The 27,923-nt window shown below is 53.1% G+C and overlaps 2 protein-coding genes across 2 annotated transcripts in view; both read left to right on the plus strand.

Moving 5' to 3' along the window:
- EML1 (EMAP like 1) overlaps positions 1-27,923 on the plus strand; it is a 669,910-nt gene that overhangs the window by 277,242 nt on the left and 364,745 nt on the right. The gene's annotated exons all lie outside the window — the stretch shown is intronic.
- On the plus strand, positions 3,658-27,893 carry YY1 (YY1 transcription factor). The gene is made up of 5 exons (XM_049769848.1): positions 3,658-4,427; positions 17,778-17,940; positions 24,654-24,714; positions 26,058-26,216; positions 26,649-27,893. The coding sequence occupies exons 1-5, from the start codon at positions 3,716-3,718 to the stop codon at positions 26,829-26,831; spliced, it is 1,278 nt and encodes a 425-aa protein (XP_049625805.1). The 5' UTR covers positions 3,658-3,715; the 3' UTR covers positions 26,832-27,893.

Here is a 27,923-nt window from a genome sequence, read left to right on the forward strand (position 1 = left end):
GTGGCCCATGGCCAGTCCTTTCAGCTACTGCAGCAATCTCATCCTTCCAGCTGCGAGGGAGCTCAGACTCCTGGAAAATCATAGAAAACTTTTTGCTCAAACAACTTTGAGGTTCCAATACCACAAGAGTCTGGAAGCTTAAGTGAAAAGCGGAGTTTTTGACTCTTGAAACACAGAATTTCCCAGGCAGTGTACCACCAGGGTCCCCTTTTGATACAACCAATCAACCACCCCTTCTAGGCCTCACTATGAGAAGGGGAAAAAAAAAAGATTCCTGTCCCAGGAGTCAGAGGGAAGGTACTTGTTTTGCACGAGGTCAAGTCCCTGGTTCAAATCTGGTTTATCATATGTATATGCAAACTCTGAGCACTGCCGGGGGTGTGTGACCAAAACAAACAAACAAAAGTAGGTACTTGTACCCCAAACCCCGTAAGTCAAAAGGGAATGCATGCTCCTTGGCCAATTCACTGTGTCCAGACCCGATCTGAAACTATCCTTCAAGCAGTGCTTTTCAACTGATTTCCCTCCTTTGCATGAAGGAGGCCAGAGCTCAGTCCAGGGTGTGAAACCCACCCCTCAACAACAACAACAACAACAACAACAACAACAAAACCACATTGATTTCTAACAGGAATAAAGTGCTGGAATCACTCTAGTACAGTTGTATCTGCAGGTTCAGCTAAAGCTACTCTCCAGTCAAAACAGGGAAGACAAGAATTTCGCCTGGCAATGAAAAATCCAAGGCTTGACAAGTGACCTGGTCTGGGCCAAGTTTTAAAAGTGCTTCTTGAGGGGCTGGAGAGATAGCATGGAGGTAAGGCGTTTGCCTTTCATGCAGAAGGATCCCATATGGTCCCCTGAGCCTGCACCGAGCCAGGAGTAACCCCAGAGTGCTGCTCGGTGTGACCCAAAAAACAAAAACAAAAAAAAGTGCTTCTTGAAGGATGGTGCTGGGAGAGCCCTCAGCAAGGCCACCTCCCACTGTTCTGGTCCCTCATTGTGAACATCTGGAGATGCTGCTCAGAATCAGCTTCAATGAGCTCGCCTCCCTCTGCCTTAGCAGAGGGGGAGTTTTCGAGAAATGGAAGTTTCTCATCAATGACTAGAGTGAGGCAAGTGAAATCAATTAAGCCCCCCCAAAATTCCCCCAACACTGGTTTTCAGTCGTGAAATATTTATGCAGAATTTTTAGAAGCTAAGGAGCTTTTAATTGAGTTTGACTGCAAAAACCGTGTGGGTGCAGATTCCAAGGGGAATTACTCAGATACTAAAACCCAGACTCAGAGAGAAAATTATTTAGCGTATCACACCTTCCATGAATATTCTCCAAAATTAAGAAATTAAACCCACCAGTTGGGAAGATAGCTCAAAGACCTGGTCCCCTAGTGGGCCCAAACCCTCTCCCCATCTCAAAAAGAAAAAGAGTTAAAACAACTTTTTAATCCGAATGCACAAGTTTTTCTCTAATATGCCTTAGACCAGGGGTCTCAAACTCAATTTACCTGGGGGCCGCAGGAGGCAAAGTCGGGGTGAGGCAGGGCCGCATAAGGGATTTCGCTTATCGAATATTCGCAATAAAAAATCGCATTAAACATCTGCATACACCGAACGGAACTGCTCGGGGTATGCGAATGTTTAATGCAATTTTTTCTCAGTAATGCGATTTTGATTGCGATTATTCGGTAAGCAAATACCAATCGCGAATACTGCGATATCTGAAGGCCGGCCGCGGGCCACAAAATGTTGTACGGAGGGCCGCAAACGGCCCGCGGGCCGCGAGCTTGAGACCCCGGCCTTAGACGATCCTTGACTGATATCTAAAATGAACACAGTTGGCTCAGAATCATCGTTAGGCTGCAAGCACAAACATATAAGATTCCTGAGGCCAGACTGACAGTCCAGTGGGGAGCGAGCGAGCGAGCGCACTTGCCAAGCCCAAAGTCGGGTTGGCATCCCTGACATCCCAGAAGGTCCCCCAGCACCGCTAGGAGCGCCCACCGAGTGCGGAGCCGGGAGGAAGCCCTGAGCAGGGCCGGATGTGGCCCCCACACAAGCAAACCACCACGTAGCAGACCACCGCAGCGGCGCTCAAGTGGGCAAAAAGGGGTGCGAGGCGCGCCCCCCGTTCCCAGCTGCTCGGCGACCTTCGGGACGACTGAGCACCTGCCCGAGCGGTGCCCAAGGGCGACACATCGCTGGGCTCAGTCAGGGAAGGGACGAAAGAGGCGGCGGCCCTGGGCTGCTATTCTGGGGGAGACGAGGATGCTAGTGACTGACTGGGGAGCCCAGGAGCAACTATCGGGGGCAGCTAGCGGGCTTGTCCGCGGAGGGCCGGCGCAGCTCCGGGAGCTCAGGAGGGCCGTGCTGGGGACGGAGCTAGCGGCCGCCGAGAACGAACGGCCGGGCCAACAGGCCCCAACGGCGGTGCGGTGCCTGGGCCGGCCAGGATAACGGCCGCTCGCCCGCCCGTCCGGCCAACGGGGCGCCGGCCCTCGCGCAGGCGGACATGTTTCCCGCCGCGCCGCCGCCTTTTGTTTGTCCGGCCGCCATGCTCGGTCAGGCCGGACCGCCGGCAGGCAAGCAAGCAAGAAGGAGGCGCAGGCGTGTTCGCTCAGGGTACGTTTTATTGGGGCGCCACACGACGCCGGGGGGGTCCCTGCCCCGCAGCGGCCCGGCTCGACCCCGAAACGGGCCCCGCCAGCCCCGCCGACTGTGTGTGTGCAGAAACCCCTCAAGCTCCCCTCGCGGGGCTGCGCGACCCCCTCACCGGCTTCCGTAGCGGCGGCGGCGACGACGGCAACGCCCAGCGCGCCGCGAGCGCGAGCCGGGGCGACCGGAACGACGGCGACGGCGGCGACGGCGACTGGCGGCGCCGCGAGACTCTCGCAGAGGAGCCGGCACGGCGTGTTGACGTCACGCGCCGAGGACCAGCCGGCAGGCAGGCAGGCGTGCGCGTGCGCGCGCGCGCGCGGGGCCGAGGGGGAGGGGGGGAGCGTGGGTCGCCAACCCCGCCGGGCCCACCAACCAGGGAGGAGCCCGGACGAAGGGGCGGGGGGCGGGGCGGCGAAGCGCCGAGCGAGCAACGCGATTGTCCGCGGGCGCGAGAGGGGCGGGGCGAGCGGCTGGAGCGGGCGAATGGCTAGCGGGCAGGGGCGGGGCGCCAGCAACCCCCCCCCCATAGCTCCCGCCCCTCGCGCGGAAATCTCGCGAGACCCAGCCGGAGCGGAGTGTGGCGGCGGTGTCGGTGGCGGCGGCGGCGAGATGCGGGCTCGCTCGGGCTGAGTGAGGAATTGGTGGTATTTGTGTGTGGAAGGAGGCGGAGGCGGAGGCGGAGGCGCGGAAGAGGGGGCGAGGAAGAGAGAAGCGGAGCGAGCGCCGGGCCCGGGGGGAGGCCGGGAGGAGCCAGAGGAGGAGGAGGAGGCGCGGCCACCAGCGGGGCCCCCGGCCGACGAGGCCGAGGCCGAGGCCGAGGCGCAGCGGCAGCAGCGGCCGCGCCGCGCCGCGCCGACCGCTCGGCGAAAGCGGGGCGCACGGAGGCGAGGAGGCGGGGAAGCCCGCCCGCCCCTTTCGCCGCCCCCTTTCCCCGCCTTCTCCCTCCCCCTCCCTCCTGCCCGCAGCCAATTCCTTCCCCACGGCCGGCCGCCTCCTCGCTCGCAGCCCCGGAGCCCAGGCCGCGGCGGCCAGGGCGGCCGCTGCCTCGCTGCCCGCCGCAGCCATGGCCTCGGGCGACACCCTGTACATCGCCACGGACGGCTCGGAGATGCCGGCCGAGATCGTGGAGCTGCACGAGATCGAGGTGGAGACCATCCCGGTGGAGACCATCGAGACCACGGTGGTGGGCGACGAGGACGACGACGACGACGACGAGGACGGCGGCGACCACGGCGGCGGCGGCGTCCACGGCCTCGCGGGCCACCACCACCACCATCACCACCACCACCACCACCACCACCCGCCCATGATCGCGCTGCAGCCGCTCGTGACCGACGACCCGAGCCAGGTGCACCACCACCAGGAGGTGATCCTGGTGCAGACGCGCGAGGAGGTGGTGGGCGGCGACGACTCGGACGGGCTGCGCGCCGAGGACGGCTTCGAGGACCAGATCCTCATCCCCGTGCCCGCGCCGGCCGGCGGCGACGACGACTACATCGAGCAGACGCTGGTGACGGTGGCGGCGGCCGGCAAGAGCGGCGTGGGCGTCGCGGGCGGCGTGGGCGTCGCGGGCGCGGGCTCGGCGGCGGCGGGCGGCGGCCGCGTCAAGAAGGGCGGCGGCAAGAAGAGCGGCAAGAAGGGCTACCTGGGCGGCGGCGGCGGGGCCGCGGTGGCGGCCGGCGGCGGCGCGGACGCCGGCAACAAGAAGTGGGAGCAGAAGCAGGTGCAGATCAAGACGCTGGAGGGCGAGTTCTCGGTCACCATGTGGTCGTCAGGTGAGCGGCGGCGCGCGCCGGGCCCGGGGCTGTTTTTGTTTTGAAGGGAAGCCATGTTTTATGTGGCGCTGGGCGCCGCCATCTTCTCCGCCGCGGCCAGTATGGCGGCCCCAAAAGATGGCGGCGGCGGGGGCCGCGGGCAGGGCCGGGCCGGCTGGAGTGAGCCGAGCCAAGATGGCGGCGGCGGGGCGCGGCGCGGCGGGGCGAGGCGCCGCCCGCGAGGCCGCAGTGGCGCACTTGCCTTCGGCAGGCCGCGGAGGGGCGGGGAGGGGAGGGGCGCGGCGCGGCGCTCGCCCACCTGGCCAACGGCCGCCCCGCCGGCCCGTTGTCCGCCGCCGCCCGCGGGAGGGCAGGAGGGCGTTGGCGGCGGCGGCGGCTCGGCCGGGCTGGGTTGGGCCGGGCCGGGCCGGGTTGGGTTGGGTTGGGTTGGGGGAAGCGCGCGCGCGCGCGCTCTTCGCCCGCTCGCTCGCCCCCGCCGCCGCCTCTAGGGGGCGCTGTCCCCGCTGCCGCCGCCCCCTTTTCCAGGAGCCGCAACTGCTCCCCGGAGGCCGCTTCCGCGGGGCGGGGCGGGGCCGGCCTCGCGCCTCGCGCGCGGCCTGCGCCCCGCCCCCAGCGGGAAAGGGTGCGGGGCGGAGCCGCGCTTTTTTTTTTTTTTTTTGGGAGATTTGAAGTCGCCGCGCTGCTTCGCGATCGCTGCTGATGCTGGCAGCGGTTTCTCGGAGCCCGTGGAAATCTAGGGCCTCGGCTACGGGGACTTTTTTTTTTTTTTTTGCAATGGGTCACACCCGCGGCGCTCGCTCGCTCAGGGGTTCCTCGGGATTCGAGTCACCGTCCTTCTGCATGCAAAGCAAATGCCCTGCCTCCCTGATCTCTCTCCGACCCCCACGGGGCCTTTTTTTTTTTACCTGCGCTTTTGTTTTTGTGACCGCGAGTTCTGCGGGGCTCACAGACCGCTGCGCTGCGGTGGTGAATGGCTGGGCCCGAGCTCCCTCGCGCCCCTCTCGCCTCCGTGGGCTTCACGCGGCCCCTTTGAGTTAGGAATCACGGTTTCCACGCGCTCACCCCCCTCCCCTCCCTTTCTCCCTCTTAAAGGGGGTTAAAAAACCCGCTGAGCATACACGAGGGTGAGCGGGCCAGCACACGCTGCTGCAGCTCCTGGCAGTGACGGCTCGGGGCTGACCTCTCCCGCTCTGTCTGCTTGCTGTACCCCGTGGACGGAGGGCTGTCTCCTGCGGCTCCTCAAGGCAGTGGGAGGTGGCTTCTGCGTCTGTCGTCGGCTCGGAATGACCCGCACGCTGACCGGGTTGGGAAGAAGCCCTTGCTTGGCTGGTCGTGAAGAGGAGCGTGGGGCGCGGAGGAGGTGGGGACTCTTCCTGATTCGTAGTTGGGGAGTTAGATAAAGATGCATTGACCATGTGAAGCCCGATTGTGCCTAGGGGGTCCAGGCCCTGTGGGTCATTTCTTTTGTCTTGAAGTATTGTGCGCATGATGTTTCTAGACTTATGTCTTTGTTTTGGGGCCACATCCGGTGCCCGGGTTACTCCCGGTTCTGCACTCAAGAATTAACTCCTGGCTGTGCTCTGGGGGACCCTGTGGGATGCTGGAGATCGAGCCGGGGATTGATCCCTGGCCAGCCTCGAGAAAGGCAAGCGCCCCACCTGCTGTACAGTCACTTCAGCCCCAGTGACTAGGTCATTAACCCACATTTCCCAGTCCAGTAACTTAGATGATGTGACTTTTCCCAGTGAAGCGATAGAGGGTTCTGGAGTCACCGAGGACAGTCTGGCTCTGGGAGACCGTTTACAGTTACTCAGCATTTAGTGCGGCCCACACCACCCCCACTTTCCTACCCCTTGCACCTGGCGTGGCCAACACCGCTGTTCCTTGGACAAGTTGGGTGGTGTCCTTACTTTACTTATCCTGGGGGTTTAGAATGATTACCCTGGAGAAGCTGAAAAGTTTGTGTTTAACTACCTGATGTCCTAAGTTCAAACGGAGTGTCACCTTCAGTGGGAAACTTGCAGGAAGGGATCAAAGCCAGTTTCCAGACTAAATTGCCATGGGTGCCTGTGGCAGGTGGCATGCGTGACCTAGGCCCGAGTTTTAGTAACTGTAGGGTCTTAGGCTTTTCTTTATCGGTGGGCAAGGTATGGGGGGAGAAGTCCAGGGCCTCAGACGTGCAGGGCTTGTGCTGTTCTGTGCCATATCACTGCAGCTTCTTACCAAAACCTCCTTGGATCAAAATGAGCTGGGCAGCGGCAGTTTGGCTTAGGCAAGTTTAGTTAGACAAAATCCTTATATAAATAATGGTATAAGCAGTGTTCTAGTTACATGGTAGAGTGAAAGTGGACTGGAGCAATAGCACAGCAGGCAGGGAGTTTGCCTTACAGCCTACCCCGCCATGGCATATGGTTCCCTGAGCATGCCGAGTGTGGGCCAAAAAAGAAAAGTTTGTGTGTGTGTGTGGGGGGGTTATGTGATTGTTTTTGGGTCACATTTGGTGGCTCTCGGATCACTCCTGGTCCTATGCTTGGAATCACTTCTGGCAGGCTCAGGACACCTTGCAAGGGATTGAACCTGGGTCAGCCGTGTGCAAGGCAAAAGCCCCAGCATATTTGGAAACCAGACATTTAGGTTGTGTGATATATATATATATATATATATATATATATGTATATATATTCCCCCCCCGTTGTATGCCATGTTATGGTTGGGGGGGGGGTTCTCATTCCATAGTGCAGTTTTAGATCTCAGTATCTTAACATGAAACTAGAACACATGTAACCTTTTGTGTCTGGTGTAGCATGTTTTTAGGGATACACCCATTCAGAATGTAGATCATCCTTTTTTTTTTTTTTTTTTTTTTGGTTTTTGGTTTTTGGGCCACACCCGGCAGTGCTCAGGGGTTACTCCTGGCTCCATGCTCAGAAATTGCTCCTGGCAGGCACGGGGGACCATATGGGACGCTGGGATTCGAACCGATGACTTCTTGCATGAAAGGCAAACGCCTTACCTCCATGCTATCTCTCCAGCCCCAGATCATCCTTTTTTTATGACTAATTGTTCATTGTCCAGATAGTGGACGTGGGTTTTTTGTTTTTTTTTTTTTAATCTTTTCCCAGCTGGCCTACTTCTGGCCTTGTTTCTAAGATACCCTAATTCTGGCGATACCCTTTCAGTCTCTCTTTTTTTTTTTTTGGTTTTTGGGCCACACCCGGTAACGCTCAGGGGTTACTCCTGGCTATGTGCTCAGAAGTTGCTCCTGGCTTGGGGGACCATATGGGACACCGGGGGATCGAACCGCGGTCCGTCCAAGGCTAGCGCAGGCAAGGCAGGCACCTTACCTTTAGCGCCACCGCCAAGCCCCCCAGTCTCTCATTTTTACAGTTTTCGCCTGTGGCCCCCTTGAACTATTTTGGGGGACCTACAGAAGGCTATAAGATTTCTGGTTGAGAAGTGCTGATCTGGGTAATATTAGCAGGACCAGCTTTGGAGTGGGTCTGGCTTTTAGTTTGGGGTAGTTTTGTCTTTGTGTGCATTGCCTTGTAGGGTTTGGGGCTTACACGTAGCTCCTGGGTCATGTGGTACCAAGGGTCAATTTGGAGCTCTTCGCTGCCAGAGTATGTGGTTCGGCCTGTTGAGCTGTGTGCCTGGCTACCTGCCAGCCTTAGGGCACTGATCCGGGCAGTGCTCAGGAAGCCTGGAGGTTTTTCCGTGCAATTCCCTGTCATGACTTTTTGCAGCACAGGCCCAAAGATTCGATGTCCCACGGTCCTGTGGTGTCAGGGTTTAAGCCAGGCTGACTGCCGGCCTCTCTCAGCCCCTGCCGGCTTTTGCAGTGAAGTGTAAGGCCTAGTTACACTGGATGTGTTTTCAGGAGTCGGCCACCGTTCTGCTGTTTCTGGATTATTTCCAATTCACTGCTTTAGTGCCCATGTTTTTGTTCTATTTCTGGCATGTAATTGAACATTTCAGTCTTGCCAGATTTAGGGCAGCCTGTGCTTTTTACCTTTGGGGCAGTTCTTCACTGTTTAGTTAGGAGTGACATTCGATTTTACATTTCTTTTGTTTTTGGGTCACACCCAGAGGTGCTCAGCTCAGGGTATACTCTAGGCTGGCTTGGGATATGGAGTTGGAGGGCAAGGAACACCATATGAGATACTGGGATTAAACCCAAGTCAGCTGTGTGCAAGGCGCACACGTGCCTTACCTGCTGCCCTGTTGTCTGGCCCCCAATTTCTTCTTTCTTTTCTTTTGTTTTTTGGACCACACTGGGCGGCCCTCTGGTTCTGTGCTCAGGAGTCACTCCTGGCTGACTTGGCTGGCATCTTATATACCTGTGATGTGCAAGGCGAACACACTCGAGGTTGATGAGGGAAAACGGATGCTGAAGCCCTGCTCAAAATGCTTGAGCATTTTGTTTGTTTGTTTTGGGGCCACACCCAGTGACGCTCAGGGGTTACTCCTGGTTTTGCTCTCAGAAATCACTCCTGGCTTGGGGGATCATGTGGGAAACCGGGGGTTTGAACCATGGTCCATTCCAGGTCAGTCGAACCCCTTATCGCTGTGCTACCACTCTGGCCCCGCTGGGCTTGAGCATTTTTTTTTTTTTTGGGCCACACCCGGCTTTGCTCAGGGGTTACTCCTGGCTGTCTGCTCAGAAATAGCTCCTGGCAGGCACGGGGGGGGGGGGGGGGGGACCCCATATGGGACACTGGGATTCGAACCAACCACCTTTGGTCCTGGATCGGCTGATTGCAAGGCAAACGCCGCTGTGCTATCTCTCCGGGCCCGGCTTGAGCATTTTGACTCTGCTCCCACGCCTTCCCCCATTGTCCTCCCCCCACCCCAAGTCCTGACTGCAGAACCTAACATGAGACTGAGACCACCATCCTAGAAGGTTTCAGATGCTGGGTTGTGAGCAGTGAATAGTGTGACTCTGACTGAAGCCCGGGGCTCAGACCAATGTAAGTCTTCTAGGACTGAGTACTGTAAAGCCCTGAGAGCCATTAAGAACAGAATCCACCTTCACCTTCCGTGTGTGTGACATGCAGACATTTGGAGGTGTCACACCTTGTTGTGTTCTGTTCTTCTCTTCCTCTTGGTGTCCACCTGCTGCAGAAGAAAAGGGGAAACTCTCAGCATTGCTCTGGGCCTGCCAAACCAAAGTCCCCTCAATTCCTTTCCCAGTAGGGGAAAGGACCATCACTTGCCGGGGAGGCTGGGCCCACAGACCCATGACTAAGGTTTCCACTTGCAGAGAAGCCACTCTAGTTAACCTCAGCCTGCTGGCTGCTTTAGCTGTCAACTTGGGGCTTACTGTGCTTTTCCTCTTGTTTAGGAAGATTCCATTTAGAGCCCCCCCCAATAAGCAAGACCAGGATAGACCTGGGGCTGAGTTAGCCTTGGAGTTTGTGCTCACACACAGACCAAGGTATTCCTTCACTGACTCATCTTCTTCTTCATTCACCTTCATTTCCCACCTTGGTGTCTTTATATGGTGATTTGTTGGGGTAAAGGATTCCTCAAAAAGGGGGCTGAAGAGATAACATGGAGGCAAGGTGTTTGCCTTGCATGCAGAAGTTTGCATCCCATATGGTCCCCCGAGCCTGCCAGGGGCAATTTCTGAGCATAGAGCCAGGAATAACCCCTGCGCGCTGCCGAGTGTAACTCAAAACCCAAAACTCCCCCACCCCAAAAAAAAGGAGTCCCCAAAAAGTTTGGTTCCTAACAGCAAAGGGAATTATTTTATAACCAACTTCCTGACTGTGAGGCACTGTACTGGTGTTCAGAAGAAGCCAGCTGAGCCCAGCCGAGCCTGATTTTCAGTGACAGCAGAGTTGATGTTCTCCTTAGTAGTGAAGACAGGTGTGGGTGCCTGGTTAAGCATGAGCCTAGAGGCCTAGAGGGGCCCAGAGAGAGAGAGCACAGCGGTGCTTGCTTGCAAGCAGCTGATCCAGAACCTAAGGTGGTTGGTTCGAATCCCGGTGTCCCATATGTCCCCATGTGTCCCATATGTCCCCCGGTGTCCCCGTGCCTGCCAGGAGCTATTTCTGAGCAGACAGCCAGAAGTAACCCCTGAGCACCGCCGGGTATGACCCAAAAACCAAAAAAAAAAAAACATGAGCCTAGAGGGTTCCTTGTGCTGGACTCTTCCCTTGGGGGTCCAGGGAGATGGAACCGAGCAGGAAGGGAGCCAGGCTGGCCTGTGGATTGGGGCCACACCAAGTGGCACTCAGGAGTTACTCCTGGCTCTGCATTCTTAAGTCACTTCTGGCTGGCTCAGTGGCCCTGTGGGATTGAGGTGGGGGTTGGACCCAGCTCGAAGCAGACCCCACCCCTCTGGGCTTTCGATCTGGCCCCAGGTTCTTTTCTGTCTTCAAGCTTGTAAATCCCATCAGTTGGAGGGAGGGAGAAGATACACTGTTGGCCTTCCAGGTTGACCATTGGTGCTCACGGTTTCTCTTTTCTGGGTACCCAGGTGCCCCCTGATCAGCCTCTTTCAGATGTTTGAGATCTGAGCAGGTGAACTCACTCATGCTTAGAAGAAATTCAGAGCCCCTCAAATAGATGGATAGGTTGAAATTATTACTTAAGGTTTCTTAGCTGTAGGCCTAACTTGCAAGGCTTTGCTTTGTTTATGTTTGTCTTTAATCTCTCCCTCCATACTCACCCTGCAGGCATCCTAGTGCTTGCCTGTCTGTGCCCTTCCCTACTACCTTGTTCCAGCCCTCCCCAGGCAACTTTCAGCTTCATGAACAGGTTTCTTTGGAGGTTTTCTGGCAGTGTGGGGTGGAACCACACCTTCCTGGAGCCCTCAGGGCTTATTCTTGGCTCTATACTTAGGAATCACTCTTAGCTGTACTCAGAGAAACCTGTGGGATGGAGGTTGGGTATTAAACCCAGCTTGGCCATGTGCAGGGCAAATGCCCTCCCAGCTGTGCTCTTGTTCAGGCCCCCCTCAGCATGTTTCTTTGCACTTCAACTCTTAGCTCTTGCTTAGCTCAGCTTCCAGCTACCCCTGACATTCACATCTTACATTTTGTTTTCTTTCTCTTTTGTGGGGGTGGGGTGGGCATACCCCGTGACGCTTGGGGTTTACTCCTGACTATGTGCTCAGAAATCGCTCTTGGCTTGGGGGACCATATGGGACACAGGTCCACGAACCATGGTTCGTCCTACCTAGGTTAGCATGTACAAGGCAAACACACTACCGCTTTCGCCATTGCTCTGGCTCCTTACATTTTGTTTTCATGGGGCTGTGAGTTCTTAGGAGTCACTCCTCTGGTGGTTCTCAGGAAACCATGTGGTACCAGGGACCCAACTACGCTGGCCTCTGCCTGGCCAGATTCTTTGTGCTGTTGTCACTCCATCCTCCCATGTTGGTCTGGGGTGCACTGCCGGTTGTTGGGTTTCATGGCTGCTTCAGGCATTTGTTGGTGGTGGACAGTCTTCGGGCCTTGCAACTCAACTTTCCTTCTCAGCGGAGCACACCTCTACTGGTTGTCGAGTGCACTTTGTTTGAATTGGTTTTCAGCTTCTCACCTATTGCTGGTTTCCTCCAGCGCAGAGAAAGGCACACATATCCCTGGCACTTTTTATTTCTTGGGACTCCCCTCCTCCCCATACTCTGCTCCCGAGCCATTGTTGGCAGTTTCGGGGTATGGGGGAGCTCCATTCTCTTCTATTAGACCCGCTTCTCTGCCCTCTTGATGGTGACATTGGCTTGGCTCTGGGCTGCATCAGGCTTTGTTGTGCTCACCAGGGTTCATGTGGTGGCCACAGTGCTCGCACACAGACTCAGGTTTTTATGAAGGTGGGTCCAGACTGTGACACTAGGGGCACAGCAGGGATTGAACTCCCAACCTCATATTTGCAGGGCAATATTATACCAGCTGAGCGGAGGCCCTGATCACCCCAGAAGCAAAAAAACCTACTGGAGCAGTGGTGACAGTCTGGCGCTTGTTTGTGAGGGTGGGTTTCTGGACTCCGGGGTCATCTACTGCCCCAGTTCTCAGCCTGAGCACTGAGCATGGGCAAGTTGAATTGGGATTGAGGACTGTGAACATTGTTGCCCCTGTTGACCTGTACCATTCATGGGGGGCAGGGAGCTGGAAATTAATGTCTGTTGAATCCGTCTCCATATCAAGGAGGCCCCAAGATTTAGCTCTCCTGTCTCAGTGAGTCCTATCTGTGGAGCCTCATCCAGGAGGAAATAAATGCTGTTGTTAAATTAGGCCAAGGTCCCAGGGACAAAAGCCTTGGGGTCAGGGGAAGGAGCTTCCTGGTCATGGGGTCAAGAAAACAGTACCTGATAACTGGGGGAGGGGCATTTTCTTACTGGGATGTCTATGTCGCAGGGTCCAGGGCTGGTCCCCTTCAGCCAGGAGAGGAGAAATGGTTTTGCTTGCCCCACTCTGCCAGGCAGCATGAGTGGTCTCATGGTTTTCTCAGTGACCTCTCGAGGTTCAGACAGGGGGTTTAAAGTTCAGGACGCACCACACAGACTGGCCCAGAGAACACAGTGGTGGAAGTTGAGCTCCCGTTTTTTGTGCAGGATGTGACTGGCCCTGAGATGACTAGTGCTGAAGGCGTGCTTTGCCTATTGGTCACTCTTCTTGCCCATCCTGGGCCCCCTCCTGCCCACTGGTTGCTTGAGGAGCTGGACTGGAAAGAGCCCACACTTAACCCCCACCACCCCCTCATTTTGTTTGTGTGGGAGGTCTCCTAGACTAAAGTGGAGAATATCAGCCGGTTGAAGGGCCTGCTTGGCCGATTCCAGGGCTCCGTACTCTGCCTTGGTCTTGGCCAGACTGGTGGTGTCTGTAGTCGAGAGGCCCCACCCGTACCCCCCATCCCTTTGGGTTCCCTTGGCATTTTCCCACATGGATGTGGGGGCTTGGCTCTGACTCGCTTAGTTTGTAGGCTCAGTTGACACCTTTCCTCTGTCTCTATACCATTTCAGTGTCTTACTCAAATAGTGGGAGGTTTCCTGACAGGATTGGGAGGGTGCATACCTCACATGCAACTAATTGACTTGGGTTGCTCTTTCTCTGGCACCCCATGTGGTCCCCTAAGCACTGTGAGTGTACCCACCAAACAACAAAACCCCACAAAGGGGCCCAGGAGATAGCATGGAGGTAAGGCATTTTGCCTTGCATGCAGGACAGTGGTTCGAGTCCCAGCATCCCATATGGTCCCCGAACCTGCCAGGAGTGATTCATTCTCTCTCTCTCTCTCTCTCTCTCTCTCTCTCTCTCTCTCTCTCTCTCTCTCTCTCTCTCTCCCCGTCTCTCTCTCTCTCTCCCTCTCCCTCTCCCTCTCCCCCTCCCTCTCCCCCTCCCCCTCCCCCTCCCCCTCTCCCTCTCCCTCTCCCTCTCTCCCTCTCTCTCCCTCTCTCTCTCCCTCTCCCTCTCTCTCTCTCTCTCTCTCCCTCTCTCCCTCTCTCTCTCTCTCTCTCTCTCTCTCTCTCTCTCTCTCTCTCCCTCTCTCCCTCTCCCTCTCTCTCCCTCTCTCTCTCCCTCTCCCTCTCCCTCTCTCCCCCTCCCTCCCTTCCTTCCTTTCGTTTTTTTGAGTCACACCCAGCAGCACTCAGGGGTTACTCCTGGCTCAGAAATAGCTCCTGGCAGGCTCAGGGAACCATATGGAATGCCAGAATTCGAACTACCATCCTTCTGCATGAAAGGCAAACGCTTACCTCCATGCTATCTCTCCAGCCCCGGGAGTGATTTCTGAGTGCGTAGAGCCAGGAGTAACTCCTGAGCGCTTCTGGGTGTGACCCAAAAAACAAAACAAAACAAAAACAACAACAACAACAAACCACCCCACAAAGACAGCAAGTCATCAGGAATTGGGAGGAGATGCTGTTGCCTGTGAGTGTCCTATCCTATTGGACAGGTGTAGCTGTGCTCAGTGCGTTCTAGTAAAAGGTGGTGAAGGTCCTTGATTGCCTCTGACCTTCATGGGGCCAGAGGCTAAAATGAGTGTCACATAGTGTCTGTTGTTGGTGTCTTGGTTGCCGAAACCAGAAGTGTTCTGGCCCTCAGGTAGTGCTGGAAATGGGACCAGGATGTGGGCAAAGCCTCCATTCCTGTCCAGGCTCTCTTGGGCCCTCTGTGCTGATGTGACAACACAGTGAAAGGGTGAAAGGGACAGCCAGAGTGTCCCTTGTGAGAGCACCCCCACCCTACCAGGTGGAGCCTTGAAAGGAGGGGGCATGACAGGCTGAATTTGGTCCCTGGTTTTATTTACAGATTACCTGTGTAGACAGAGCTCTTGGTAGACTCTCAAGCCAGCTATTTGCATACCTGTTTGCTTTCTTGTTTTTGCCATTTTCCCAGGTTACCGTGACTGAGTCTTAGGGCCAAAACTGACTCCACCAGCGTTTTATTTCGTCTGAGAATTCTAGGTCAGGGCTGGTGGCGGCTCCTGGCTGAGGTTGGTGCTCTGTTGGGAGAATCAGGGGCCTGGCAAAGCCTGTGCTGGGGGGAGTCTGCATTTATTTGTGAGTAAGTCATTCACTCCTGGCATGAGCATTATTTGAGGAATTGAATCACTGAGATACAAAATCACAAAGTTGTTGACTTTGGTTTCCATACAGTATTCCAGCACTCATCCCTTCACAACTGTGTTCCCAGTTTTCCTCCTGTCTGTCTCCCTGGTCTCATCACCCCCCAGCCTACCCCTACAGCAGACACTTTGACACCCCCCCCCCCTTTCCTTTTAGGCATTGTGGTTTGCAATACTGTTCCTAAAAGGCCATCATGCTTCTCATTTCTCACCTTTCAGCACCCAGTTCTTGTCAGTGACTTCCCCTCTCATTGTCATCAGGACCTCCTCTCTGTCCTCACTGAACCCCCAACCCCTTTGTGCCAAGGGTTTTGACCCTGGGACCCTCCCTGCCAGGACTCTGGTCCCCTTTCCAATACCTTGCCAACTGCACTGTGACTCAAATTAGGAACAAATAGGAAAAGATGCCTTTCCTGAAAAGTTACGGGATCGCCGGAATGTTCTGATACTCAAATAGATCCTGAAAGTACCCACAGTACTGGGTGGTCCATACCTGGGTCCTCCCTGACTAGTAAATACACTCAGGGCCCACATCCACCTGGGGGAACCATATGGTTGCAGACATGAAACCCAGGTGACAACATGCAGGTGGCTCCTCCCTGCTGTGCTCTGACTCCCAGGTTCTCTAGACCTCAGCTTAGCCTTGTGTTCGGTGCTCGTTGTAGCCATGATGCTGGGCTGAGTTCTAGGTTCATTTATCTATGTTGGCAGGAAGTAATGGCCCGAGGAACCATAGGAGCAGCTTATGTGCCGTGGTGAGCTCTGTGCAGTGCTGGGGGAGGGGACACACTGTTTCTATGTGGCACTATGTGGAGATTCCTGCAGTCAGCTTGGTGGGGAGGGGGCCGTTGGGGACATACTGCATATCCGGTGGCACTTAGGTTATTCCAGACTCTGCATTCAGAAATTACTCCTGGCAGGCTCTGGGGACCATATGGGATGCGTGGGACAAGCCCAGGTTGGCCATAGGGCAAGGCAAACGGCTTCCCAGGCACTCCCGGCCCATCATTAAGCTTTTGTCTTGTCTTCTGGGTGTGTTTATATGTGAGAGTTTAAGAAATAAGCCTAAGAAAAGTTCCAGACAGAAAGACAAAGACTGAAATTGTTTCTGAGCAGCCTCTGTGGTCCTAGAAAAGGATATGAGCTGAGAGGTTACCCCAGAGGTGAATTTACCTGCAGGAGAACGGACTGGTGGGGCTAGCAGTGGCCTGCTAGGGACAGAGGAAAATGCATCAGGCTGGGTAGGCCAGGAGGAACCAGGATGCAAAACCTCCCTGGCACTGTTGAGGAAAGAGGGGGTGCGGTATCCTACCACAAGTCCTTACACCTCTGTTGGAGAGAGTGAGCAAGCCAGAGGCAAGAAGCATATGGTCTGTATTTCCTGTCAATTGATGCTTTTTATCACAGGAAAGAGACCGGAACTGCCAGACACTGCTGGCCCAGGACAGACCCCAGTTCAATCCCTGGCATCCCATATGATCCCCTGAGCCGGCCAGGAGCAATTTCTGAGTGCAGAGCCAGGGGTAGCTCTTGAGCACTGCTGGGGGTGGCCCAAAAACAAACCAAAAAATAAAATTAAAAAGAAAAATGCCCCATCTCATTTAGGGAGGAGGCCTTTATTAACAACTGTGGGGAAGGGGCAAGCTAGTACTATGGGGAGGGTGTTTGCCTTGCATGTTGAGGAGCCTGGTAGTTCACCCGCCAGCATCCCATGTGGTCCCTTGAGCCTGCCAGCAGTGATGACTGAGCGTGGCCCAAAAATGAGGGGGAGGGGAGAGGACACTAAAGAATGAAGAGCAGAGGTGTTCAGCCCTTGGCACCCAGTGTGGCCCAGCACCCCCATGAGTGTCTGGGTTTCAGGAGGGATAGAGCAAAAATATGCCTACATGTGCCCAAGGCTTTGTCCCTAGTACTGTTGTGAGAAACCCCCTGTGGAATGTCCGGAAACATCCTCACCACCACATTTAAGTGACCAGTTTAGCCTGGTTCCTAGCACCTGGAAGATTGTGGTTTAGTGGGTCCCTTTAAATCTGTTGATTTTTGAGGTTCTAGTAGAAAGTGTAGAGATGCCCACAGTCTTTGAGCACATTTATTGGGGAGGGGGGGTGCATAAAACAAGACTTGCGGTCCTCGGCCATCAGCATTGATGAGGATCTGTCCTATCTGGTCTGCACGACCAGCGTAAACCAATTGACTGTTAATGGCAGCTAGGGTTCGTGAAGACTGAGCCAAGCCATGGGATTTCCAGGCTGGGGGCTGGGAGACCCAAGATAGTGAGTAGCAAAAGTTGAGGTAATAACTCAAGGCTGCTAATAAAAATAGGATTCTTTGAAATTTTTAAAATATATTGGCTCGTGGGGTCAGAGCTGACCCAGGTTTGAGCCCCAGCATCCCATATGGTTCCCTGAGCCTGCCAGAAGCCATTTCTTTTTTATTGTTGTTTGTTCGGTTTTTTTGGTGTTTGTTTTTTGGTCTTGGTTTTGGTTTTTGGGCCACACCCGGTGACGCTCAGGGGTACTCCTGGCTATGTGCTCAGAAATTGCTCCTGGCTTGGGGGGGGACCATATGGGTCGCCGGGGGATCAAACTGCGTTGCAGTCTGTCCTAGGCTAGCGCTGGCAAGGCAGACGCCTTACCACTCCAGCCCCCAGAAGCCATTTCTGAGCACAGAACCAGAAGTAATCCCTGAGTACCACTGGTGTGGCCCAAAAACCAAAAGAAAAAATATATATTGCTTATGCAAATATTTTTAACTCTAAAATACTGCTGTGATGTATTTCAGATGAAAAAAAAGATATTGACCATGAGACAGTAGTGGAAGAGCAGATCATCGGTGAGAACTCACCTCCTGACTACTCAGAGTACATGACAGGAAAGAAGCTTCCACCTGGGGGGATTCCTGGCATCGACCTCTCGGACCCCAAACAGCTGGCAGAATTTGCCAGGTAAGTTGCCCGAACTTTTCCTCTTGTTTGAACTGTACAGGCACTTGTGTTTTCTGCTATACCTTAGCAACAGCTACAACAGTTTGTTTATATTCTTGATCTTAAGGAGAGACCTTCTAAAGACAAAAACACTTCCTCTGATTTTTAGTAGTACTATTATTGGGAGTGACCTCGTTTTTTAAACCCTCATGGACAATCTGATTCAGCATGAATGCTCCTGTGGCTAAGTACTTGCATGCACTGTTTGCTTGTAAGTGGGTAGCTTCACATTGTGCATGTGCACTCCTCCCACCTAGGTCTACACAGTGTCCACAGTGACTGCCTGGCCACACGCCATCAGTGCCCAGTGCACCAAGGCATCTTGTAAGCATCAGTGCTCAGTTCACTGGAGCTGGTGTACCAGGAGAGTTGCTTGGCCGAAATCCAGGCCCAAGTCTTGAGTCTACTGGAGCTTGCTTGGTTGGCTCGGCTCCGCAAAGACCCAAGTTCTGCAGAGGCCTCTGCTTTGTAATATAGTCTTTATTTCCTAGTACTGATTGGCAGGTTTTTTGTTTCTCTCTCTTTTTGTTTGGTTTGGGTTTCTTTTTGAGCCATATTCATGTCGTACAGGGCTTTTAACTTCCTGCTCTGTACTCAGGATTCACTTCTGGCGGGACTTGGTGAGGAGGGATGGGGATCAGGGACCACATGGGCAATCGGACTCTGGTGAGCCATTTTCAAGGCAAGGAGCCCTCCCTGCTGTCCTGTTGCTTCAGCCCCTCTTGTATTTTTTTGTTGGTGGTGGTGGGTTTTTTTTTTGGGGGGGTCACACCCATTGATGCTCAGGGATTATTACTCCTGGCTATGCGCTCAGAAATCGCTCTGGCTTGAGGGGATCATATGGGATACCGGGAGATCAAACTGCTGTCCATCCTAGGCTAGCGCTTGCAAGGCAGGCGCCTTACCTCTAGCGCCACCCCTCCAGCCCTCTTTTTTGTGTTTTATACATGTTCTTGGCCTTTTTGTTGGTAGGATGGAGTTAGAGTGAATCTACCTTCATTTCAGTTGGTTGTGATCAAAGAGGAAGGGTTGGGGACTCTTACTACTGTGCGCGTCAGTGTTTTATCACCAGCTTCCCTTTTAGCTGTACTGGTGTAAATTAGATCTTGCCCATCTCCTTCTAGAAATAGAATAAAAATGGGGTCTGTGAGGGTCATAGAACAACAAAGATGGAGTTTAGGGCTAGTCTGCCCCCAAAAGCTTCGTGAATTTATGTCAGGGATTGAACTCTGGAGAAGCTTCCTACACACACATGGTCAGTGCTGAGCTGCTAGGATTTCACCTTGCTCTGAGCAGAGCTTTGCTGGGTTGAGGGCTCCCTAGGGGGCTCCCCTGCACATTCCCCTTCCACAGTGGTTCTTTTTCTTTGTTTTTTTTTTTTTTTTTTTTTTTTTTGTTACACCCAGCGGTGCTCAGGGGTTACTCCTGGCTCTGCACTCAGAAATCGCTCCTGGCAGGTTCAGGGAACCATATGGGATGCTGAGATTCGAAACACTGTCCTGGGTTTGCTGCGTGCAAGGCAAATGCCCTACTGCTGTGCTATCTCTCCGGCCCCCACAATGGTTCTGAGATGAGGGGAGTCCCTGTTGAGTTAGGGCGTTTGAGGGGAAATGACTGGAGTTGGGATCAGTTTGGGTCCTCACGGTCATCACAGCGCTAGGGAGATCTAGCCTGTTGGAAGTCAGGACCTGCAGACCAGATTATTGGAATCTGCACCCTGAGGCAGGCTGGATGCCTATGGACCCCATGTTGTGGAGCAGGAGAGGGGCTGCTCTGTTCTTTTGTGGGCTCATGATTTTTTTTGTTGTTGTTGTTGTTGTTGACTAAGGAGCTCCAGCTGGCGGGTCCATACTGGGGCCCTCGGGTGCTGGGGAGTGGAGCCAGGGGGAGGTGTCAGTTGAATAATGAAAGCTTGAGCCAGTTTTAGGGTAGTCAGAGGCCAAGAAAGGGGTTAGAGAAAGCAAGAGGCAGGGGCGGGAGAATCCCAGAGTGGGGAGGGTTGATGGGCACTTTGTCCTGTGGGGTTTGCATGGTGTAGGGTTCAGGGTAGGCAGTTTTGGACTTTCAGTGTTCAGGAAACATGCAAGACATATGCTGGGGGGGCGGGGCTGGAGCCTTGAAGACTGAGGTCTGGGGCTGGGAAGCTTCTGGAGAGAGGTGGCAGCGGCCTTAGCTCCTGAGCAGCCTCTGGAGGGGCCCTGAGTGCTCTAGAGCTTCGGGCCTCCAGGAAGGACGACAGCCTGACAGTTGCCTCAGCTGATGTTGTGATGCAGTTTAGGGGGTGAGTAGAGAAAGGGCTGAGGTGGTGACCCCGAGTGCATTGACCCCTGACTCTGGGGGCTTCAATCCATCCCTCAGCCAAGGAGATGCCAAGGGGGGGGCGCAGAGGGAGGGAGGGAGGAACACACCACCCACCCAACATAGTAGGAAAGCAGGGAAAGTTCAGCAGATCGGGGGAACAGATCTTACCCCTCAAGCATAAAAGGTGCAGTGGAGCTGGGTCGGGCTCTGCCCACAGGAGTTGGAGAGGGGGCCGTAACTCCAGAGCTACCAGTAAACATGATCGATGAACAAGATCCCACATGGCCTCTGGAGGGGAAGGGAGCTTGCACGTGGGCAGGGTTTGGGGCAGGTGAGGTTTTAGCACTGGGGCCCATGGCTGAGCTCTCCTGAGACCCCAGAACCTGTGAGCTCGGTGGGGGTTGCTCAGAGACCCTGACTTTCTCCATCGTGTGCTAGACCTTGGGTGCCTAGATTGCTCTTTCAGCTGGTTATGGGCTGGGGACAATGTCAAGGTGAGATAGGGGCACTGCGGGATCTCTGGGCTTTCTTATAGTGTCTTTTTTTTTTGGGGGGGGGGTCACACCTGGCATCACTCAGGAGTTACTCCTGGCTCCACTCTCAGAAATCACTCCTGGCAGGCTGGGGGGACCATATGGGATGCTAGGATTCAAACAAATGACCTTCTGCATGAAAGGCAAATGCTTTACCTCCATGCTATCTCTCCGGCCCCTCTTACAGTGTCTGTATTAATAAGTGGATGGGTCCTGGGGCCCTTTCTGGCTGAGTTGGTGACCTCGGTGCCTGCCCCAGTCATTCAAGATGACCTGGTTGGAATCCTTTGCTTTAGTCAGTGAAGTGGATGGTTTTGTCTGCTTGTCGCCCCCCATGTGACTCCCTCAGAATTATGTCAAGCTGGTGTGTGATGGTGGACGGGAGGTACCTAGGCGCACGAACGCAGGCGTTGCAGCAAATGGTCTCTTGTCTCGAGTGACCCCCAAACAATGCAGTGAATTTGTTCAAATTCGGTAGCTGTGTCCAGCAGAGAAGAGTAGGGTCAGGTCGGCTGATGCCTTCTCTGCCTGGGTGACAGAAGAGGCCTCTGCTTCCCATGGGGGTTGCCCTCTGCCTCTGCACCTTGGCGCCCACTCTTGGTCTGAGCCTTTGCCTTCGACCTGACTGGATTGTGCCAGGAAGATCCTGGAGGCGGGAAGCCTTTGAAAAGACTGGACCCGTTTTTCATAGGCCAGTGTCACTCAGAGCCGTCAATTCCCAGAGTGTCAGCATCTGTTCAGGAAGAGGGAGCTACTGATACCTTTGTACAGACAGAAACTGAGGCTGAGAACTGGAATGATTTGCTCAAGGTCATGCAGCACGTGGGGTCAGCTTCCACTCCCATCCCATTCGTCTCATCCATTCCTGCTCTGCTCTCGTCCTTGTCTGTTCCACAGACCCCTGGGAGCCTCCAGGCCGGGCCACTACACACTTGCTTGTCGGTTGGGACACAAAGACAGATGCTGGATCGCAGCTTTAGACTTGGAATGTTTTTAGGTTTTCACATGGTTTTTATTTTCCAGGTTAGATGTCATTGGTTCTATATAAGTTTTAGCCCAAGCACACAACTCCAGGCATCGACATAAGCCCTCCCTTGTTTACCAGGAGTCTTAAAGAGTGTTTGTCCTACTGCATTTTAAGCACCTTTTAAAATGAACTATTTTCTCTATATACAAAATGGCAATTTAAGAAAAATGGGACTGGAGCGATAGTACAGCTAAGAGGGCACTTGCCTTGCACGTGGATCAGTCCAGGTTCGATTCCCCAGCACCTCAGAATGGTTCCCTGAACCTACCAGGAGTGATCCCTGAGCACAGAGTCCCAGGGTATATGGACACTGCTGGCTGTGGCTCAAAAAAGGAAATAGAGAAACTACCAGGATACTTGATAAGTTCCTGGGAATTGCTCTGGGGAAATATAAGGGTCTCTGGGCCTCTTCCCCTCCACCCCCAACCTTCCAGGACCTGGGCAAGCATCTTTTTATGTGTCACTTCCAGCGACGCCCACAGTTTATCCTGGTACTGGCACTGCAGCCAGGAATCACTACTGGTGGTTCTTGGTGTTCTGGGGACTTTAATGAGGTGTGGGGATTTAAACCCTGGTTGTCTGAATGCAGGGCAAATGCCTTATCTACTCTCTCCAGCCCCCAAGCAGTCATCTTGATGCTGTGGAACAAGCCATTTTTGCATTCTAGCATAGTGGAATGGGAGGACGGTCTGTCTGCACAAAACCTTTGTCTCTCAACCCACAGACAGCTCGTTTCATTTTGTTTTTAGCTTACCCCTGGCACTCAGGGGTTGACTACTGACTTTGCACTCATGGCTGACTCAGCAGAATTTAGGGGGTGCTGGGGACTGAACCCACGTCAGCCACATGCATGGCAAATGCCCCCCCCCCCCCACTATACTATCATTACAGTCCTGATCCACAGGCATACTTGAGCATTAGGCTTGATCACGGGGCAGAGTAAACTCAAAACATCTTTTGCGTAAGTAGGATTCTGTGAATTCGATTGTGGCTGTTTGCTTGGGTTTTTTGTTTGGTTTTGGTATCTGAGGGCCACACCTATCAGTGCTCTGTGCTTACTCCAGGCTCTTTGCTCAGGGATTGGACTCAGCCCGGCCTCCCGGTTCTTTGAATTGGCGCAAACATGGTCGTGCATCCATGTTAAGGGCAGAATGTTTTGGTGGGCTCATCCCATGCACAAACTCTCAGTTGCAAAGACCAACTTCTTTTTTTTTTTTTGGCGGGGAGGTTACATCTGGTGGCACTCGGGTTACTCCTGTCTCTGTGCTCAGAAATCACTCTTGGCAGGCTCGGGACCATATGGGATGCTGGGGATCAAACCCAGTTCGTCCCTGTTCAGCCACATGCAAGGCAAGTGCCATCTTTCTGACTCCCTAAAGACCAACTTCTACTTCTTTGTGTGTTTATTAAGGTTGATTGGCCCTTCCATGTTTTCAAAACCTACAGATGGTACAGTTGCCCAAATTTTTTGTCTTGCCAGGTTTTGTAAACTCAGACCCGGGCTCCAGGATTTAACGGTATTTAAAGCAGCAAAGGTTAGTCCAGGGCCCTGGACATAATGGGCACTGATGACTTGGTTACCAGAAATACAGACAGGACAGCAGGCCGGATGTTGTTTAAAATAATAGTGGCTCGCGGCTAGTGTGCATCTACCTCAGTTGTACACTTGGCAGCACATGGTCCCCTAAGCACCTCTGCCATGCCCCAGTATAGGAAGTATTAGGCATTGCCTTCATTGGATACCAGGTATAGCCAGGAAAGGCCTCAGACACCCCACCCCCAATTCCAAGAAAGAAAATAGCTTCTATTTGGTGGAATAATCCACCACTTACAAGAATGAATAGCTGAGGCCAGTGGCCAGTGATCTTGCAGATTTGACAGAGGAAACGAGCTGCAGTTTGCCATGAGATCCTCGGTTGACCGCTGAGATCAGTCCCCTCAGGGCCTACTGACCTTAGGGTGCCCAGAGGAGCGCCTTGTGCCCTTAGTAGAAGTGAGTGAACTTAGTGCTGACCTTCGCTCACTCAGGCCAGTAGAGCCCTTTTCCCAGCATAGAATCGTGTTTTTGCCCTAGTTTTTCTAGAAACTCTTTACTATTTGCCCCACTCATATCTGTAGGGAGTATTTGGAGAGTTTGACTTGACATAAGGCCACAGGTTGGTTCAGTGGAAATGGCAGGTAGGTAAGTTGTACATGAATGAGTTCTTGGAGAGGCCCACCTCCCAGCCCCCTTTAACCCACACTTTCTGAAAAACCTCATTCCCTGTGCCACACCCCATCCAGCTGTCTGGGTGAAAAGCAGAGCTGTGTGAAGAGAGGGTTTCCCAGAATTTGTCCTGGCATTCCCCCCCCTTCTCTCAAAGGAACCCGCACTAACCTGTTTCCTTCTAGAACATCTCGCTTTTATGCATATAGAGAATTTTTACGGGACAGCTTGGAACCCCTGTGAATAAAAGGACCCTAAGGTCACCCTGTTTTTGCAGCAGGAACTGGCCTCCATCTTCCAGACACGACTTTCCACACCCCTCGTAGCAAGACCTTGCTTGGCCTGCTAGGAGAGTCCCCACGGATTCTCAGCACTTCCGAGTTTTTTGCAGGGCCAGTGTAAGAAATTGCCCCAGGCCAGATCCCCAGGGTTGGAAAACTGGCAGGTTGGAAGCTGTTGTGTGCGTGCGTGTGTGCTTGCTTGTGTCCGTCCGTCAGGCATCTTAGGGACGATGTGATGGATGCCAGTTGAGTCACCCACTCCTACAAATCTCTCTCTCTCTCTTTTTTTTTTTTTTTTTTTTGTTTGTTTGTTTTGTTTTGGTAAGAATGAAGCCAAGAAAAATTAAAGAAGACGATGCTCCAAGAACAATAGCTTGTCCTCATAAAGTAAGTAACGCTAGGGGAGTCCTGCAGCCTGCTCTTTCCACTCTGTCCTCATGGCTGAGACCAAGGAACTAGCCTCTGAGTTCTAGATTCAAGAGACTATGTTTCTTGGTGTAAGTTTTGTTTCTCAGCAAAGGCCACACTTGCTTAAATAATTGTTTTCCTGGGTTCCTATAGAGCACTCATGTTTTCATGGGTGATTATACATGATGATGATTATACTTTCATATACCAAATAGAGTAATTGAGGGTTTTATTCTTGTTGGTCTTGAAGACCTTGGATTGTCTTCCCTCGTGTTGGGTATCATTTTACACCCATAAACCTTGGTGGGACCTGAGGCTCCCTCCAAAACTTGGGTTGGGGATCCTTTTGGGTATTGCCAAAAGCAACACTTTGATGATTCTCTTCACAAATTTTCTGAATTGAACCTGATAATTGTCTGTTCCAAGAGGGGTACTTGAGTTGTTTTCAAATGTTCCTAGTCTTCAGTGAAACCTGCAAAAAGTCCTTTTAAGATCCTGGATCTGTTCATGCTTAATTGGATCTGAAATTCATAAAGACAAATGTCACTAAGCACAGGACAAAGTTTAAAGAATCACCCCTTGGTGGGTAAACTCAGTTCGGAGTGTTCAGGTCGCTCCTCATAGGGAGCCCTAAGCCGCAAGAAGGCTGTTCCAGGGGGTTCCAGAGCATTTGAAAACAGTTGTGTCCCAAGTGCCTGGCATCGGACGCCCCCTCTGCCTGTGGCCTGTCCTGTGGCTGGCGTGTGTTGTCCCTCCCTCATGCTGTCTTCTCATCCCCATTTGCTCCATTCTTGGGCAACAGCTGCAGAACGGGGAAAGGCCGAACCCCGAGTGTCACCACAGCCCTTGGAGACCTTCTGGCTTCTCTCACTCTGTCCAGGCGGGGAAGGAGGCAAAGCTGGCAGAGGGGACAGTGGGCGGTGGAGTGGGAACCCCATTCGGGTGTACCTCATTGATTCCAGGTGTTGGTCTGCCTGCCCTGGGTGGGGGTGGTAAGGAGAGGGAACCCTGCTGGGGGCTGTGGCTATGGTGGACTTGAAACCAGGATCTCAGTTCTGCTCCAGCTAGGCTCCTGCTAGCAGTATGACCTTGGGCAAGCAAGTCTCCTTAAAGACATCTCAAAGCCTCAGTTTCCCCTTCTGTCAGACAAAGGTTTGCAGTTGCGACCAGACCTTGGCAGCTGTCTGGATTTTGTCTGGAGGAATTGGCTGTTTGCTGTAGGGAGAGTAGAATGAAGGTGGGGGAATTTGCTGGGGCTGGCTGGGCCAGCAAGGATGGGCTGCCATGTGGTATGGTCCAGCAGCTCCTGTCTCCGTTTGAAGGGCTGCACCAAGATGTTCAGGGACAACTCGGCCATGAGGAAGCACCTTCACACCCATGGGCCCCGTGTGCATGTCTGTGCTGAATGCGGCAAGGCCTTTGTGGAGAGCTCCAAGCTGAAGCGGCACCAGCTGGTTCATACTGGAGAAAAGCCCTTTCAGGTAGTGCGGCCCTGAACCCCTCACAAGGGCAGGAGGAGATGGGGGGGGGGGGTACTGTCCCAGCATCAGGGCTCTCTGGCTTGCACCTGATGGACAAATGACACCAACTCTGGTCCCTCAGTGACAGGCCTGGCCCAAGTTTACTGGTGGTGTGTGAGGTGGGGGGTCAGGGACCCTTAAGCGTGCTTGTGCTTTGAGCCCAAGTCACCCTACAGACTCGCAGCATGGACGGCTGCTTTTTTGATCCCAACCCCAGAAAGCTGAAAGTAGTTTTACAAGTTATGCAGCACCTGAGAATAGTCTGGAAGATTTTGGCCTCTTCCCCCCCCCCCCCACCCACCCAACTCCTCACCAAAGTTGCTCTTGGGTCGTGGGCGGGGGAGGTTTGGGGGGGTGCTGCCCTCGCTGAGCCTTCTCTCTGCTCCCTGACAGTGCACCTTCGAGGGCTGCGGGAAGCGCTTCTCACTGGACTTCAATTTGCGCACGCATGTGCGGATCCACACCGGAGACAGGCCCTATGTGTGCCCCTTCGACGGGTGTAACAAGAAGTTTGCTCAGTCGACTAACCTGAAATCTCACATCTTAACACATGCTAAGGCCAAAAACAACCAGTGAGGAGAGGAGCGGCCGCCCCTCTGAGTTCGGGCGGCATCTTCAGGAGGATCGAATCAACACACCGCTTTCTCCTTTGTATATTGTTTCTAGGAAAGAATTTTAAAAATGAATCCTACACACCTAAGGGACATGTTTTGATAAAGTAGTAAAAATTTAAAAACACACAAACTTTACTAAGAAGATGACATGGCTAAGATGTTCTATCTTGCTCTGTAATCTTGTTTCAAAAACACAGCGTTTTTGTAAAGTGTGGTGTCCCACCAGGAGGACAATTCATGAACTTCGCATCAAAAGACAATTCTTTATACAACCGTGCTAAAACAAAAAAAAAAATGGGACTTCTTTTCACATTCTTATAAATATGAAAGCTCACCTGTTGCTTACAATTTTTTTAATTTTGTATTTTCCAAGTGTGCATATTGTACACTTTTTGGGGATATGCTTAGTAATGCTATGTGTGATTTTTCTGGAGGTTGATAACTTTGCTTGCAGTAGATTTTCTTTAAAAGAATGGGCAGTTACATGCATACTTCAAAAGTATTTTCCTGTAAAAAAAAGTTATATAGGTTTTGTTTGCTATCTTAATTTTGGTTGTATTCTTTGATGTTAACACATTTTGTATAATTGTATCGTATAGCTGTATTGAATCATGTAGTATCAAACATTAGATGTGATTTAATAGTGTTGATCATTTTAAACCCATTTTAGTCATCTTTTTTTTGTTTTATTTGTGTTTTGTTTTTTTGTTTGTTTGTTTGTTCATTTGTTTTTTCTCTGAAAAATACTGCCAGATGCTGGTGTTCAGTGTAATTTCTTTGCCTGTTCGGTTACAGAAAGTGGTGCTCAGTTGTAGAATGTATTGTACCTTTTAACACCTAATGTGTACAGCCCGTGTAACAGAAAGGGCAACAATAAACTAGCGACCCTATCCTACAGAAAGAATATGGCAGAAAAAAAAAGACCTTGTAAGCACAGTCTTAGTTTCTTTTGTTGTCCAGAATAATTATAATTCTTGAGCCTCCCAGAAATTGGAAGCTAATAAAGCAACTCAAGTTTCCTTTATTTTTGCACTCAATTCCAGTGACGCGAGTC

The sequence above is a fragment of the Suncus etruscus genome, chromosome 3 (assembly GCF_024139225.1).
Source record: "Suncus etruscus isolate mSunEtr1 chromosome 3, mSunEtr1.pri.cur, whole genome shotgun sequence".
NCBI classification, from domain to species: domain Eukaryota; kingdom Metazoa; phylum Chordata; class Mammalia; order Eulipotyphla; family Soricidae; genus Suncus; species Suncus etruscus.

What these genes read in the sequence shown, in the direction of transcription:
- YY1 (XM_049769848.1), top strand. Translation starts at nt 3,716, where the DNA reads ATGGCCTCGGGCGACACCCTGTACATCGCCACGGACGGCTCGGAGATG. An exon ending in CAATAGCTTGTCCTCATAAA is followed by an intron (nt 24,715 to 26,057) that starts GTAAGTAACGCT and finishes CTCCGTTTGAAG; the next exon opens with GGCTGCACCAAGATGTTCAG. An exon ending in CTGGAGAAAAGCCCTTTCAG is followed by an intron (nt 26,217 to 26,648) that starts GTAGTGCGGCCC and finishes GCTCCCTGACAG; the next exon opens with TGCACCTTCGAGGGCTGCGG.